The sequence below is a fragment of the Microtus oregoni genome, unplaced genomic scaffold (genome assembly GCF_018167655.1).
Source record: "Microtus oregoni isolate MIOR12 unplaced genomic scaffold, Mior012 000077F_ref0000221, whole genome shotgun sequence".
Lineage (NCBI taxonomy): Eukaryota > Metazoa > Chordata > Mammalia > Rodentia > Cricetidae > Microtus > Microtus oregoni.
In genome coordinates this window covers 6,927,324-6,941,911 of record NW_024544029.1, presented here as the reverse complement: position 1 = coordinate 6,941,911, position 14,588 = coordinate 6,927,324, and the positions used below count along the sequence as shown (strand labels likewise).

At 49.5% G+C, this 14,588-nt stretch overlaps 1 protein-coding gene across 1 annotated transcript; it reads left to right on the top strand.

Annotated features, from left to right (window-relative positions):
* Nucleotides 1-1,148: 1,148 nt before the first annotated feature.
* On the top strand, nt 1,149-14,588 carry Cela1 (chymotrypsin like elastase 1). Its single transcript, XM_041642748.1, has 8 exons — nt 1,149-1,188; nt 1,858-1,940; nt 4,304-4,404; nt 5,834-5,959; nt 7,264-7,400; nt 8,697-8,842; nt 13,817-13,966; nt 14,529-14,588. The coding sequence occupies exons 1-8, from the start codon at nt 1,149-1,151 to the stop codon at nt 14,544-14,546; spliced, it is 801 nt and encodes a 266-aa protein (XP_041498682.1). The 3' UTR covers nt 14,547-14,588.

Here is a 14,588-nt window from a genome sequence, read left to right as displayed (position 1 = left end):
TTTTTTGCTTTGCTCCTGGGCTCAAGCCTATATCCGTGTGCTGGGAACAAGTCCCATCTCCCTGTTTTGACATAGAGAAGCTGCTATGTCTTTTCTCTTCGGTTTTCCCCACCCAGTCCCTGCATACGCAGGACAGGTCTCTGTATTCTAGTCCCACAGTGTGCTGTGGGGCAGTGTGAATGATGACAGGGCTTCTGATCACGCGTGGACTTCTGGAAGAAAAACAATCCTCATTCTTCATCTGATTTTTTTTTTTTGAGACAGGGTTTCTCTGTAGCTCTGGAGCCTGTCCTGGAACTAGCTCTTGTAGACCAGGCTGGCCTTGAACTCACAAAGATCCACCTGCCTCTGCCTCCCAAGGGCTGGGATTAAAGGCGTGTGCTACCACGGCTCAAATTTTTTATTATCACATTTACCTACTTACATATTATGGTGTGTGTGTGTGCGTGCATGTGTGTCTGTGTGTGTATATATGTATGTGTGTGTGCATGTGTGTATGTGTGTGTATGTATGTATGTGTGTGTGCATGTGTGTGTATATGTATGTGTGTATGTGTGTGTATATATGTATGTGTATGTGTGCATGTGTGTGTATATGTATGTGTGTGCGTGCATGTGTGTATGTGTGTGTATATATGTATGTGCATGTGTGCATGCGTGTATATATGTGTGTATGTGTGTATGTATATGTGTGTATGTGTGTGCGTGCATATATGTGTGTGTGTGTGTGCATGTGTATGTGTGTGTGTGTGTGTGTGTGTGTGGTGTATGTGTGTGTGCAGGTCAGAGGACAACTTGTAAGATTCCATTCACTTCTACCATGTCAGTTCTAGGGACTGAACTGGGGTCAACAGTTTGGTGCAAAGGCCGCTAACCCTCTCAGCCATCTCCACGGTGCTCTCTCCATCTGACTTCTCTGGATGCTTTTCAACTGAAACAGGCTGACTGAGTGCCAGCCCTGCTGTCTTTGAAGAGCAGATAGCCGAGTTGAACACTTTCCCTTTGGACTGCCGTGTCACCTGTGCTTTCCCGCCCGCTACCCACAGCCCTGCCCAGCTGGCAGCAGGAAGGTCAGCAAAGCTGCTGATAAGAGGGGTATAAAGAGGGCTTGGCTTGTGGCAAGGGGCAGTGGGCTACCCTCTCGGCAACATGTTGCGCTTTCTGGTGCTCGCCTCCCTGGTCCTGTTTGGTAAGTGGATCCTTTGGCCTGAGTTCTGAGGGAGGGGGATTTGAACAGCAGGATCAGAAAGTCTCTAAGCCCAGACCAGCTCTCTCTCTGGAAGATGGAAAGCTACGCCTAGCAGAATCCTTACTCTCCCAGAGCAAAAGACGGGCAAGGTTGAGGAGCACTGCCTGACTGGCCACGCAGGACTGAGGGGCACTGACTGGCCACGCAGGTGCCTGCTAGGTGACAGGTACCTGAGCCAAGAAGTATAAAGAAGCCCCTTTGGGGGTTACCCACCATCCCTCATAACTGCAGGACACCGACAGCTCAACAGCTGTCAGCAGCTCCTGGAGAATCCCGCCAAAGCATGGGAGGGGTTTCCTCAAGCTGAAGGATGACCTTGAGACAGGAGGAGCAGGCACCTGTGAGCCCCTAGCCTGGTGATTTGGGAAAGGTATTTCCCTGCCAGTCAGAGTTCTTACACACCCCAAAGAAAGAAGGGGCTCAGGGCTCTGTTTTCAAAAGAGGCAGAAGGGGCACAGACAACTCAGGGCTGGGCCCCTGGGCCTGTTTCGGGAGGGCTGTGAATTTGCAGACAAAGCTAACAGTCTTCAAAGCCCAGCTGCCGCTCCCCGACCCCGCCCGGCTGCCCCCACGCTGAGTCATCAGTGCCTTTTCTTCTGCCCCACAAAGGACACAGCACCCAGGACTTTCCAGAAACTAATGCACGGGTGGTCGGAGGGGCTGAGGCCCAGAAGAACTCTTGGCCATCTCAGGTGGGTGTTTCCCCCTGCCCAGGATTTTACCCAAACAAGAGATAATAATGTGTAGCCCCCAAAATTAGTTTACATGTCTATTGGGTTTACCCTCAGCAGCTCACTTGCTGTCTAATTCTGAATTTTAAAGATGTATGGGACCAAACTAAGGTGGAACTTGAATTGCAAAAGACCTGGGGGAGGAGACTTATATACCAGTGTCCTGGGTGCCTACTCAAATGCACGCATGCGCGCGTGTGTGCGTGTGCATGTGTGTGTGTGTGAGAGAGAGAGAGAGAGAGAGAGACAGAGGCAGAGACAGACAGAGACAGAGAGACAGAGGCAGAGACAGACAGAGAGAGACAGAGAGACAGAGGCAGAGACAGACAGAGAGAGACAGAGAGACAGATGCAGAGACAGAGACAGAAAGTGCCGAGTTCCACAGCACAGATAGAGCCTTCCGCCATGTTTGTGGCAAGGCCTCCCATGCTTCTGCCGCTGCTCTGCATACTCTAAGCTAGTGCCAACCCCTCGCTCTCTCACTGACCCCTCAAAAATCCCTCTCACTCTTCTGTCTCCCCCTCTCACTTCACCACAAGAGTGCTGGGAATCACAGCTGCTCACCAGCACGTCCAGGCTTCAGTTTGCTGTATGAGACAGGTTCTCACCATGGGGCCAGCTGACCTGGAACTGGCAGTGCAGACCAGGCTGACCTCAAACTCAGAGAGATTCTACCTGTTTCTGCCTCCCGAATGCTGAGATGAACACACCGGTTTCTTTCTTTCTTTCTTTCTTTCTTCCTTCCTTCCTTCCTTCCTTCCTTCCTTCCTTCCTTTCCTCTTTCTTTCTTGTACTCTTGGGGGGGGGTAGATTTTATTTATTTTGTTTGTTTATGTTGTTCTTATTGAGCTATATATTTTTCTCCACTCCCCTCCTCCCTTCCTCTCCCCTCCCCTTCTATCATCTCGTATGGCCCCATGCTCCCAATTTGCTCAGGAAATCTTGTCTTTTTCTATTTCCCATGTAGATTAGATCCATGTATGTCTCTCTTAGGGTCCTCATTGTTGTCTAGGGTCTCTGAGATTGTGAATTATAGGCTAGTTTTTCTTTGCTTTATGTCTAAAAGCCACTTATGAATGAGTATGTATGATATTTGTCTTTCTGGGTCTGGGTTACCTCCTTCAATATGATGCTTTCTAGATCCATCCATTTGCCTGCAGATTTCAAGATGTCGTTATTTTTTTTCTGCTGTGTAGTACTCCATTGTGCAAATGTACCACATTTTTCTTATCCATTCTTTGGTCAAGGGGCGTTTAGGTTGTTTCCAGGTTCTGGCTATGACAAACAATGCTGCTATGAACATAGGTGAGCACATGCCCTTGGAGCACACCAGTGTCTTACACAGGTTTCAAGGATTTATACCCTGGTTATCAGGCATAGTAAGTGATTTACTTGTGACCCAAACTTCATTCCTTCCTTCTGTAATATGAGGGCTTGAACCCAGGACTCCATCATGCATGGCAAACGTTCTTCCTTCCTCTGAGTTACTTCCTTACCCCACAAGCTGTTGTTATTCCTGTGATGGCCTGTGGGACACAGTTCCAGACTGTGTGCCAGGTGGACCCACAAGGCTTCGCATGCCCTAAAACACACACGTACCCACCACTCCCCAGTGTAAGGCCCACATGCCAAAAACACAGAGGCGTGAAGTTTCTTTGGCTCATGTTTTCATAGCCTTAACAGGACACTTGCGTCCGACTCGCTGCAGATATGAGTACATAAAGCTGGCACGCTAGCTGCTCGACAGCCACGCTTCCGGAGGAATCACCGCAATTACAATTAGATTTAATTTACAGCAATCTGAACCCAATTCTCGGAAGTAGATCCATTGTGTAATATGAGAAAACACAAACTGATTACAAAGAGAAAACAAACAAAGAATATTCCGTTGGCATTTCTAAGTTCTCCCTGGTGGACGAGGCCAGGGTACTTCTAGAAGATATTGAAGGGAGGACCCTGGAGACCTGAACCTGCAGGGCTTGGGTGAAGGAGAAACACCCAGCTCCCTTTGGAACGGAGATGATGGAAGAACCTGAGTTCTAAGCCCACGGGCAGTGACATCCTACTGGAGAGAGGCCTGAGGCACTTACTGTGCCTTTACTTTCCCATGTGCGCATAGCAAATGTCACCAAACGGTAGAGACTCTGTCCAGCTGACCCCAGAAGCAACTATATACCTCTTCTGGGCAAGCATTCCACATAGCCTCTTCCAGCCAGTCTGGGGCAATCGGGGAGGGGTGGGGTGGGGGTGGGGAGCTGGTTTTGAATGATGTCAGGAGTTTTAGAAGGGGCGACTCCAGCCCCCCATGCTTTCTTCTTTCCTAGATTTCCCTCCAGTACCGTGATGGAGGGTTATGGTACCACACCTGTGGAGGGACCCTCATCCGGCGAAACTGGGTCATGACAGCTGCTCATTGTGTGGACAGGTGAGGAAACAGAAAGCGACCAGCCCCTTTGGACTTCTCCAGACAGGACTAGCAATGGACCATCATCGAGCCCATGTGTTTGGGGGTCATGGAAGGGATGGTATAAAGTACAAGTTTTGGAGTCCAGCAGGTTCAGATTCAAATCTCATTCCAGCATCTTCTGGCTGTGTGACCTCTGCTCTCCCAGTCTCTCTGAAGTGGGAAAGCAATGCTGACAGCTGAGGAAACACTTAAATGCTGACTCGCCATCGAGTCCTTGGAACAAGCAAAGTTTCCTTTTTAAAAAGTTAGAATGTATTGTTACTATCATTATTGGTATTGTTGTTGTGTGTGTGTGGATGTGTGTGTGTGCATGACGCAGGGGGCACACGACATGATGTCCATACAGAGGTCAGAAGACAACTTTGTGGAGTTGATTTTCCAGTCTCAGGCGTAGAAGTCAGGTTGTCACGCTTGCACAGCAAACAGCTTTATCCACTGAACCATCCTGCCTGTCCAGTTCCCGGATCTGAACAGATATTACAGTCAATTGGAGGGTCCACTCAGCGGAGTTCTGATATGGCAAGTTCGGGGTGACGCCTGATGCTTGCATTTCAGTGGGGGGGGGGGGCGTGCATGCGTGTACGAGTGTATATAGGTGTGTGATTGCCCATAGAAGCATTTGCGAGGTCAGAGGTCAACATCTGGAAGTCTTCTTAATCACTTCTCCACCTTATTTTTTGAAAGAGTCACTCACTGAACCTAGAACTTGATATTTTTGTTAGTCTTGGCCGAGAGGTCCTGGGACACATCTCTGCCTCAGTGCTGAGGTCAGAGGTGTCTCCTCAGGTTTGCACAGTGAGCCTTTTTCCCGCTGAGCCATCTCCCCAGACCCCGACAGGTTTCTAAGTGATGCTAACAGTGCTGGTCCAGGACACAGTTTAGGAGGTGCCGGTCTAGACAGTGTACAGTGATGAACATTTGTAACCCTGGTACAAGAGGCTGAGGCAGGAGGATTGAGGGTTTGAAGCCAGCCTGGGATGAGACAGTGTCTAAACCAACAACAACAACAACACACACACACATACAAACATACATACATACATACATACATACATACATACGTGTGTGTGTGTGTGTGTGTGTGTGTGTGTGTGTGTAAAACCTCTAGATTTATTTCCCCACAGCTAGGCATCTTCAAGTACCATCGTACTCAACCTACACTGTTAGCTTAATAAAGTGAAAATGCTCAGGGATTGTATTTTCTGCTGCCATGAGTCGATAACTTCAGGGAATGAGGGGGCTTGCTGTATTCTCACCTTCCAAGACATTTGCCCTCCTCTGTCTAGGCCAGATAAGCTGAGCTCCTGGCCCAAAGTGAGCTGTCACCCACTTTCTTCCCTTTCTCCAAGCGGGGAAGAGATCCTCAGGCTTCCTCCTCTCTCCCCAGCCAGATGACTTTCCGTGTGGCCGTTGGAGATCACAACCTGAGCCAGAACGATGGCACCGAGCAGTTAGTGAGTGTGCAGAAGGTTGTGGTGCACCCCAACTGGAACAGGAACAATGTGGCTGCAGGGTATGCAGGAAGCTAAGCTGGCCGTGGGCTGGGGCAGGGGCTGCCTCGCCCCTGGGTCTGTTTCCTCCACTTGCTCTCCTGGGGCATAGAGGGATGGCTGAAGCTTTGTGTGTGGCTTCTGTAGCCTGGCCTTGTTGAATAGTGGGTGGAGCCTGGGAGACAGCCCCTTGTCCTGCAGCAGGCAGTGTGCTGGCTTCTCAGCCAGGAGCCAGTGGACCTGGGTACCTGCAGAGTTATGGGTTTTCCTCTTGATCATGTGAGGATTTTCTGTTTTAATTTGGTTTTGATATTTTGAGACATATATACCTCAAACTGACCTTGAACTCACTGTGTAGCCGATGTTGCCACCCTGCCTCCCAAGTGCTGGATTCTAGGAGCATAGCACCACACAGTGCTTTGTCTGGTCTTTGCTATTTATTCACCTTGTAGAATATACTTCATGTGTACAAGAAAATTTTTGCTAGGTTTTTGTTTGGCTTTGGTGTAGGAGAAGGAACCCAGATCCTTGAACTTACCAGGCAAGGAAATGTCTTCAGGTGGCTGTAAAGTTTTGGAAAGGCAATCACTAACGGGTGGCTAGGGAGCCCTCGGCAGGCAGTCTTCTAAGGCAAGCACTTGAGAGGCTAAGGAAAGATGATCAAGAGTTCAAAGTTAGTGTCAGCTGCATAGCTAGAACAAAGATAGTCTGGGATCAAAAAGACCCAGGCTCTAAAACATCTAACCCCTGTCTGCCGAAAAATGGGGACATAATTCCGTGGTAAAGTGTCTGCCTGACATGCTTATGGCTGTAGTTGAAGCCACGCCACTAGAGGAAAACTTGTGGTCACAGAAGGGGTTGTACCTGTTTGAGAACTCTATAGCTGAGACCACGCCACCTGCTTTTTTACCATTCTGGCTATCTACCCACCTAGGTTGCAAAGCAGAGCCAGGCTGCAATTCCAATATCCTACCAACAGGTGCTGCTGTTGCCACCTAATGTACCGCAGCTCAACAGCTTCCAAGTTTGTCCCAAGGGTGTGTCTGTCTGTCTGTCTGTCTGTGCCTGTCTGTGTGTCTGTCTTTGTGTATGTCTGTCTTTGTGTGTGTCTGCCTGTGTGTGTCTGTCTTCGTGTATGTCTGTGTGTGTGTGTCTTGTGTGTCTCTGTGTGTCTGTGTCTGCGTGTGTTCACATGTGTGCAGGACCAGAAGTCATCAGATGGCATAGAGCTGGAGTTTCAGGCATCTGATGTGGTGCTTGGAGCAGGACTTGGATCCTCTGAATCGCAGACCTGCTCGTGAGTAAGACACCTCCTCTCCTCCTGCAGCTATGACATCGCCCTGCTGCGCTTGGCCCAGAGTGTTCCACTCAATAACTACGTCCAGCTGGGTGTTCTGCCCCAGGAGGGAAGCACCCTGGCTAACAATACTCCCTGCTACATCACAGGCTGGGGGAAAACCCAAAGTAAGTCATGCACACTTCCACCATACACCACCGAGATTATGATGAAACCTCTGTGCTCCTAGCACTTCTTTTTCTGTGGCCCTAGACATTTATAGCCGAGAACAACAGCTTAGGGAACCACAGATCAAATCACTGATACAGCTGAGTCAGAGCTGGTTAGGAACGTGGAAACATTAAGGACAGCGCAGAAGCCTGACAGCCACAAGGCAGGAGTGGGGTTCCTGGAGAAGAGTCAAGGCCTTACCCGAGCACAGTCTATTGGGAAAACCAGGCAGGGGCAGACACAGACAGATTTCTAATCCAGCTCTCAATTCCTGTAATAGCACTGTGGTTCTGTACCAGGAAAGGACTCTAAGGACCTACAGAAATAGCATCAGACACAAAGGCTTTTAAGACTCAAAAGAGCCAGATAAAGGAAAACTGTACCAAGCTCTTTTTTTAAATGATTCGTCTTTATTGTTTTTAGCTATGTGTACACGTTCGTGTCTGCGTGTGTAGGAAGTGCAGAGTTCAGAAGAGGGTGTTTGCCCAGACCGGTGCTAGGAACTGAACTCAGGTCCTCTGCAAGAGCAGTAAGGGCTCTTAACCACTGAGTCTCCAGCCCCTGAACTCAACTCTTACGAGAAGGAAATAAACCAGCTGTGGCACAGGTCTCTGGTCTTAGCACTTGCAGAAGCAGGTGGATCTCTGTGAATTCAAGGCCAGCCTGTCCTACATAGTGAGTTCCAGAACAGCTATAGATACACAGTGAGACCCTGTAGAAGAAAGAAGTGGACGAGGAAGAGGAGGAGGAGAAAGAAGAGAGAAAGAAAGAAGAGGAGGAGGAGAAAGAAGAGAGAAAGGGCAATAAGATATCTACTACAGGAGAGGCTGCAGCAGGGGAACCGGAAGTTTGAGGCCTGCCTGAGCATTGCAATGAGGCTGCATTCCAGAAAATGAAAGGAGAGGAGGGGGAGGAGAGGGCCTGGTGGCCCCAGTGCCTCTTCTGCTCTGCCCTGCTCTGTTCTGTGGGACTTCTGGTGTGAGCCGCAGAACAGGCAGAATTTATGGAGACCATGTTATTGCTTAGCTAAGTTGTCCATGAGCAGAAACAAGCAAAAGCAGGCCTGGGGGTCAGTGCCTGGGAACAGTGAACCTGTGGCTGCCATCTACATGGGGGAGGGGGGAATCCATGACCTGCCACAAGCAGAGAGGAGCCAGCCCCAAGTTTAGGTAACCAGATCTTGGGAAGTCTTGGTGAGATGTGAAAGGAAGAGTCCTCCCCTGTGCTGACTTCCAATGTGACATCCCATTCAGCCAATGGGCAGGTCTCTCAGACCCTGCAGCAGGCGTACCTGCCCAGCGTGGACTATGCCATCTGCTCCAGCTCCTCCTACTGGGGCCCCACGGTGAAGAGGACCATGGTGTGTGCTGGTGGGGACGGGATTCGCTCAGGCTGCCAGGTGAGTGCACACAGGTGTGAGCCTCTTTGACACTCTGCCTTTTGCTCACCCTCAGTCCCTCGCCTGTTCTTGCACCCAGGACAGACTTGGCCTTCTACTCTGTCACAGAAACTCAAGGTGGGAAGGAATAGGGAAATACCTTGTTCAGTATCCTTACCTCAAAAGCTGCTCTGTGGCCTGACACACCTGTGTTTGTGTGTGTGTATGTGCGCATGCGTGTATTCTTTAGAAGTTACTTGTGACCTAAATCCTTTTAATGGTAGCTGTGGGGCTGGGCCTGTGAGAATGGTGGTAGTTAACGGTGTGAAAGGTAGCTTCCAAACCCTCTTCTTGTTTATCCCTTCTTCTTATACACCTTTCCCTCTGCTGCCCTTCCCTCGGCAGTTTGCAGGAGTTGGTACAGGAGAGCACGGGAACCTGCACTAAGCAGTTTTATAATCTTTCTTATACAATGCAGAGAATTCTCTGCTTAAATAAGATCAATCCACAATAAACCATACTATAGCTGCTCAGTGCAGTTCATCCTGTGCCTGTTTGCTTGTCTCTCACATGCAGGAGCTGTGTTGGGTGTTAGGAAAGACAGGGAGGATTAAACCATGGCAGTGTGGCGTGCTGGAACTGTGGACCCGAGTGTGCTGTTGTACCACTGGGACTAAACTAAAAACAATGACTGACATGGAGACCCCCGGACAGCCACTGCCTGTCTGCCAGTCAGGAAAGACCTACCTGGTGAAAACCCGGGGCAGCCACTCAAAGCAAGGGGCGATGGATGAAGGCACTGGGCTTACAAGACCAGGGGGAGTCTCGGTCTTTCCCTTCGGCTAGAGTGAGTTAGGATCAGAGGCTCCCAAGTCATACCCAGCCTCCTACCTGATTGTGCATGGCTGCTGAGCTGTCGTTGGCTATGGCAGACAGAACCTTTGGAGAAACCCAAAGGATACTCCCTCAACTGTGAGCACAGTGTCAGGAGAACAAAGTCCTGATTCCGTCAGTGTCGCATAAACAGGCACGGAAGTGGACCTCTATAATCCTAGCACTGGGAAGGGAGAGGATGGGGGCTCAGAACATCAAAATCGTCTTGGGCTACAAAAGTCAGGTCAAGACCAGCATGGGATACATGAGATGCTATCTTGAAAACAGAAATAAAATAAAATAATAAAGCTTGGGAGAGAAAGCCAGGTGAGATGCCCTTGGGAACAAACGTCATCCCTCGTTCCAAGGAAAAGTGGCAGAATAAGAAAGAGTAGTGGGTTGGGAAAGACCAACAAGAACAGAAAGGCTTGCGTGTTTCAGGGGTGGATGGAGAAGACAGAACACACCCAGATCCAAGAAAGGACGTAGACATAAGAGATAAACATGCCATAAGATCTATAAAACCGGGGGAGACTGACAGGGCATCTCATAGCTGGAGCTGCAGTGGACGACAGCTCTTTGTCCCACAAGAGTCTCTGTAGATGGTGAGGGCAGAAGCACAGTTGACAGGTAAGGGTAAAAAAATATTCTTCAGGGAATGTGGGTCTTGCTTCAGAGCCTTGGATGAGGGAGAGGACAGACCCACTAGAGACAGAAGTCATGGAGAGATGAAACTTTCAATGGGAGGAAGAGTGTGAGTGGCTATGGGCAGAGAGGAAAGTGTCCTGGAGACCCAGAAGAATAATGGATGGCCATGACCCCAGTAAGGAAGGGAGGGGTGAAGCCAGAGCCCAGGTGGAGCTAGCTCTAACTGGGGGGAGGGGGGAGGCTGCAGGCGACGGGTGTCCCCTGCCCATGAACAGGTTTGCAGCAGGTCTTGTGTTTTGTTGCTTCTGGTTACTCATGAACTAGGAAGTCAGTTTGACTACAGAAAATGAAGGCGCAAAGGTTTACGTGAGCGGGAAAGGGTTGTCCTTCCAGGCCGTGAGGCTGGCACAGGTTTCACTCTCTCTCTCTCATAGACCCAGTTAAAAGGCGATGGGTTAATTCCCGGCTGGGTTTCCCCCATCCTGGCAACAGCACAGGAGTGCGATTTGATTTCAAGGTCCAGCTTTGTGGAAGAGGAAGGGAAGTTTGCAGGAGGCCATTGTGCTAGTTACAACAGGACAGAAGGATCAAAGGATTTTGTGAACCCAAAGAACTACAGGATGTAAAGTGGCATTGCTGTTCCAATTTTCACTGTTAAAACTTAAACACTATGATACTGGCGGTGGTGGCGCACACCTTTAGTCCGGCACTGGGGAGGCAGAGGCAGGTAGTCATCAGAGTTCAAGGCCAACCAGGGTACACAGTAAGACCCTGTCTCAAAATATAAACAAATGATAACAACAAGACCTTAAAGGAGAGACAGACTAGAGCACAGCACACCCGCTCCTAGGTCCCCGCTCACTCCTCAAGTCCAGCCTTCCCCAACAATCCGCGCGCCTCTGCTCCCAGAGGCCTTCAGTTCTCCACACAGAGAAGTCTTTGTAACAAATGTGTCTCGGGATCCTTTCTTACTGCAGAGCTCCCCGATAATGGGCCTTTGAGGTTTTCACAGTACTAAGCGAGTCCCCTTCTAGGATCGTGGCTCTCTCTGGCTTACATCCACACTGGGTTCTTTCGCAGCTTCCAGAACTTCTGACCTAAATCTCCAGCCACACCCTCCATCTTGTCCAGTCTTTTATCTTGTCATTTAGCATAAAGCGATAATATTATATATGCTCAATTCCCTGCCATTCATTAGTTCTGAAATATTCTCAAAAATTTGTTGGGGGTGTAGTGGAGAGATAACCTCCCTAACTTCAGCTCCAAGGGACCTGAAGTCCTCTTGTGACCTCTGTGGGCACCAACATGCACATAGTGCACAGACATGCACACAAACAAAACCCTCGTACACGTAAAGGAAATCTTAGCTTATCTCCCTTAATTTGTTAGGGTGTGGGTAGGAGAGATTTGGGTATTTCGTGTGTGAGTACAGTCATCTAAAAACATTTTTTCTAAGTAGTCGGGCTTATGGTGAGATCTTTGAAGAATCAGCTCCAGTTTGAATTTTTTGGTCACTTTCCCTAGTTCTTTGTGCGTGTTTGTCTGCGTGTGCAAATGTGTGTGTTTGGGCAAAGGACGGCCTGGAGTGCCATTCTTCAGGCGCTGTCTACCTTTATGTTTGAGACGAGGTCTCTTACTACCCCATAATTCACAAAAGAGGTTAGGGTCCAGGATCTGCCTGCCTCTATCTCCCCAGCTCGGGGATTACAGGGGGCTTTATTTTCTTTGTTTAAATCTGGGTTCTGGGAATCAAATTTGGGCCTCCGTGTTTGCTTTAGGCACCCTACAAACTGAGCTATTCTTTTTAAGTTTAATTTTTATTGATGATAAGTGTATTGCTTGCTTGTGTTGGCAAACGAGACTATGAGGCTCAGTAGTGAATCGTGGAAAGATCCAGAGCAGACATTCACAATATTCACTCCATCCCTCCCCAGAGGCACTCTCTATAGTGCAAATTGGTCTGGAACTCACTATGTAACTCAAAAGGGCCTCAAACTCACAGATGCCTAAGTTTTAGGATTACAGGCATGTGCCACCATGTCCAGCTCAGCTAATCTTTTGAACTCTGCCTCCATATCTTAAATATATTAGTATGTATTTATACACATACACACGCACTTTGGGGTTAGAGAGATGGCTCAGTCATTAACTATGCTTCTTGCTCCCCCAGAGAACCAGAGTTCAGACCCAACACCTATATCAGGTGACTCACAAGCTACACTCACCTATAACTTCAGATCCAGGGGCCAGACTCTCTCTGGCCTCCCTAGGTACCCACACACACATACCCATGACTGAAAATTAAAAATAAATTCAGCCAGGTGGTGGTGGTGCATGCCTTTAATCCCAGCACTCAGGAGGCAGAGGCAGGCAGATCTGTGTGAGTTCAAGGACAGCCTGGTCTACAGAAAGAATTCCAGGATAGGCTCCTGTCTTGAAAATAAATAAGGAGTGGGGGGGAGAAGAAGAAGGAAGGAGGAGGAGGAGGAGGAGGAGGAAGAAGAAGAAGAAGAAGAAGAAGAAGAAGAAGAAGAAGAAGAAGAAGAGGAAGGACGGGAAGGGAGGAAGGAAGGAAGGAAGGAAGGAAGGAAGGAAGGAAGGAAGGAAGGAAACTTAAAAGTAAATTCCGCCAGGCAAAAATTAATTAAAAATCAGTGCATGTATGGGCACTGTGGACATATCTGGCACTTGCAGAGACCAGAAAAGGACATAGATTCCCTGGAACCACAGTTATGGACAGTTGAAAGTCACCATGTGGGTGCTGGGAACAGAACTGGGGTCTCTGCAGGAGCAGCAAGTGTTCTTAAATACTGGGTCATCTCTCCAGTCCCCTCAAAGCCCTGTCTAAAGAAAGAGAGGGGTTGCGGGCATGGGGCAGGAAGGAAGGGGGAAAGTGGGGGGGGGGGGGTGCTTAGCCTGCGTGAAGCCACGGCGTCCATATCCAGTTCCACCTGCGCAGGCAGCAGCAAGCGTTCTAGCCTGCCTGCAAGCTGGCTCAGCAGGCCTGACAACCTGAGTTCAGTCCTCAGAACCCATGTGGAAAGGGAGAGCTCAAACTGCAGCTCGCCCTACCCCTATTCCCACTGAGGAAGCCAGGCGGATCTCCACTTCCTTTGCACCTGCACAATGGAAGTCTCTCCTCCCTTTCTAAACACGCATCCTTCACCCCCACCCCCACCCCCACGCCTGCAGCACTCATTCATGTCCTGCCTCTGCTCATGGGTTCAGGACTCATTTCAACCTCCTACTTTTGAGGTCAATGTCTTATTGTTATCTTTCCTCTCCACAGTGGTGCAGAGAACTTTAAGCTGTTATTGTTTTTTAAGTGTGTGGCATGTGTGTGTATGCATGTGTGTGCGTGTGGACACGTGTGCGCCTGTGTGTATGCACGTGTGTGTGTTCATGTGTGTACCTGGGTGCATAGGTGGGCAGGGGGTGAGCTGCTGTTTTAGAATGCTGTTCCTCTTCTGACAGGGTGACTCTGGAGGTCCCCTCCACTGCTTGGTGAATGGCCAGTATTCTGTGCACGGAGTCACCAGCTTTGTGTCCAGCCTGGGCTGTAACGTCTCCAGGAAGCCCACAGTCTTCACTCGAGTCTCTGCTTACATCTCCTGGATGAATACTGTGAGTTCCTGAGAATGATTCCCTGATGATCCAGCACTGGCTGGGTTAGGCAGGAAAACCCAGGCTGGTGAAGCTGTTGTCTCCCTAACTCCCTTCCCTCCCCTACAGGAGCTCCTCTTCCAGAGTTCCCCTTCACACACCTCCCGGTGTGTTTACAGTTTATTCTAACCTGAATCAAGCACACACGTGGCTCAATCAAAGTCAAGGGCGGGGCTGCAGAAAAACCGGCACTGCACGCGCCCCCCCTTCCTTAAGGAAGGGGTCTTAGCAGAAGACACTGCCTAGCCGGTCCAGTAGTGGGGCCACACACAGCGCATCACTGTGCCTTCCAGCCAACAGACACATTCGGGAGCCTTGCTCCGTAATCTTGGCTCACAGACATGTCAAGATCTGCCCTTGCCCATCTTGGGCATGTGGCTAACACTGCGGTGTCTTGTCACATATGACACCTACTTTCTGTGCTACCCCACCAATCCAGTGCACTGCCATACCCAACTAGAGGCCCTGAGGAAAGGCATGGAAAGAGGTGACTGACTGAGAACATAACTGTCTTTTCCTTCAGGTCATGGCCTCCAACTGAACACTTTCCTGAGTCCACTGGCCTTCCCAAGATGGTTCTTAG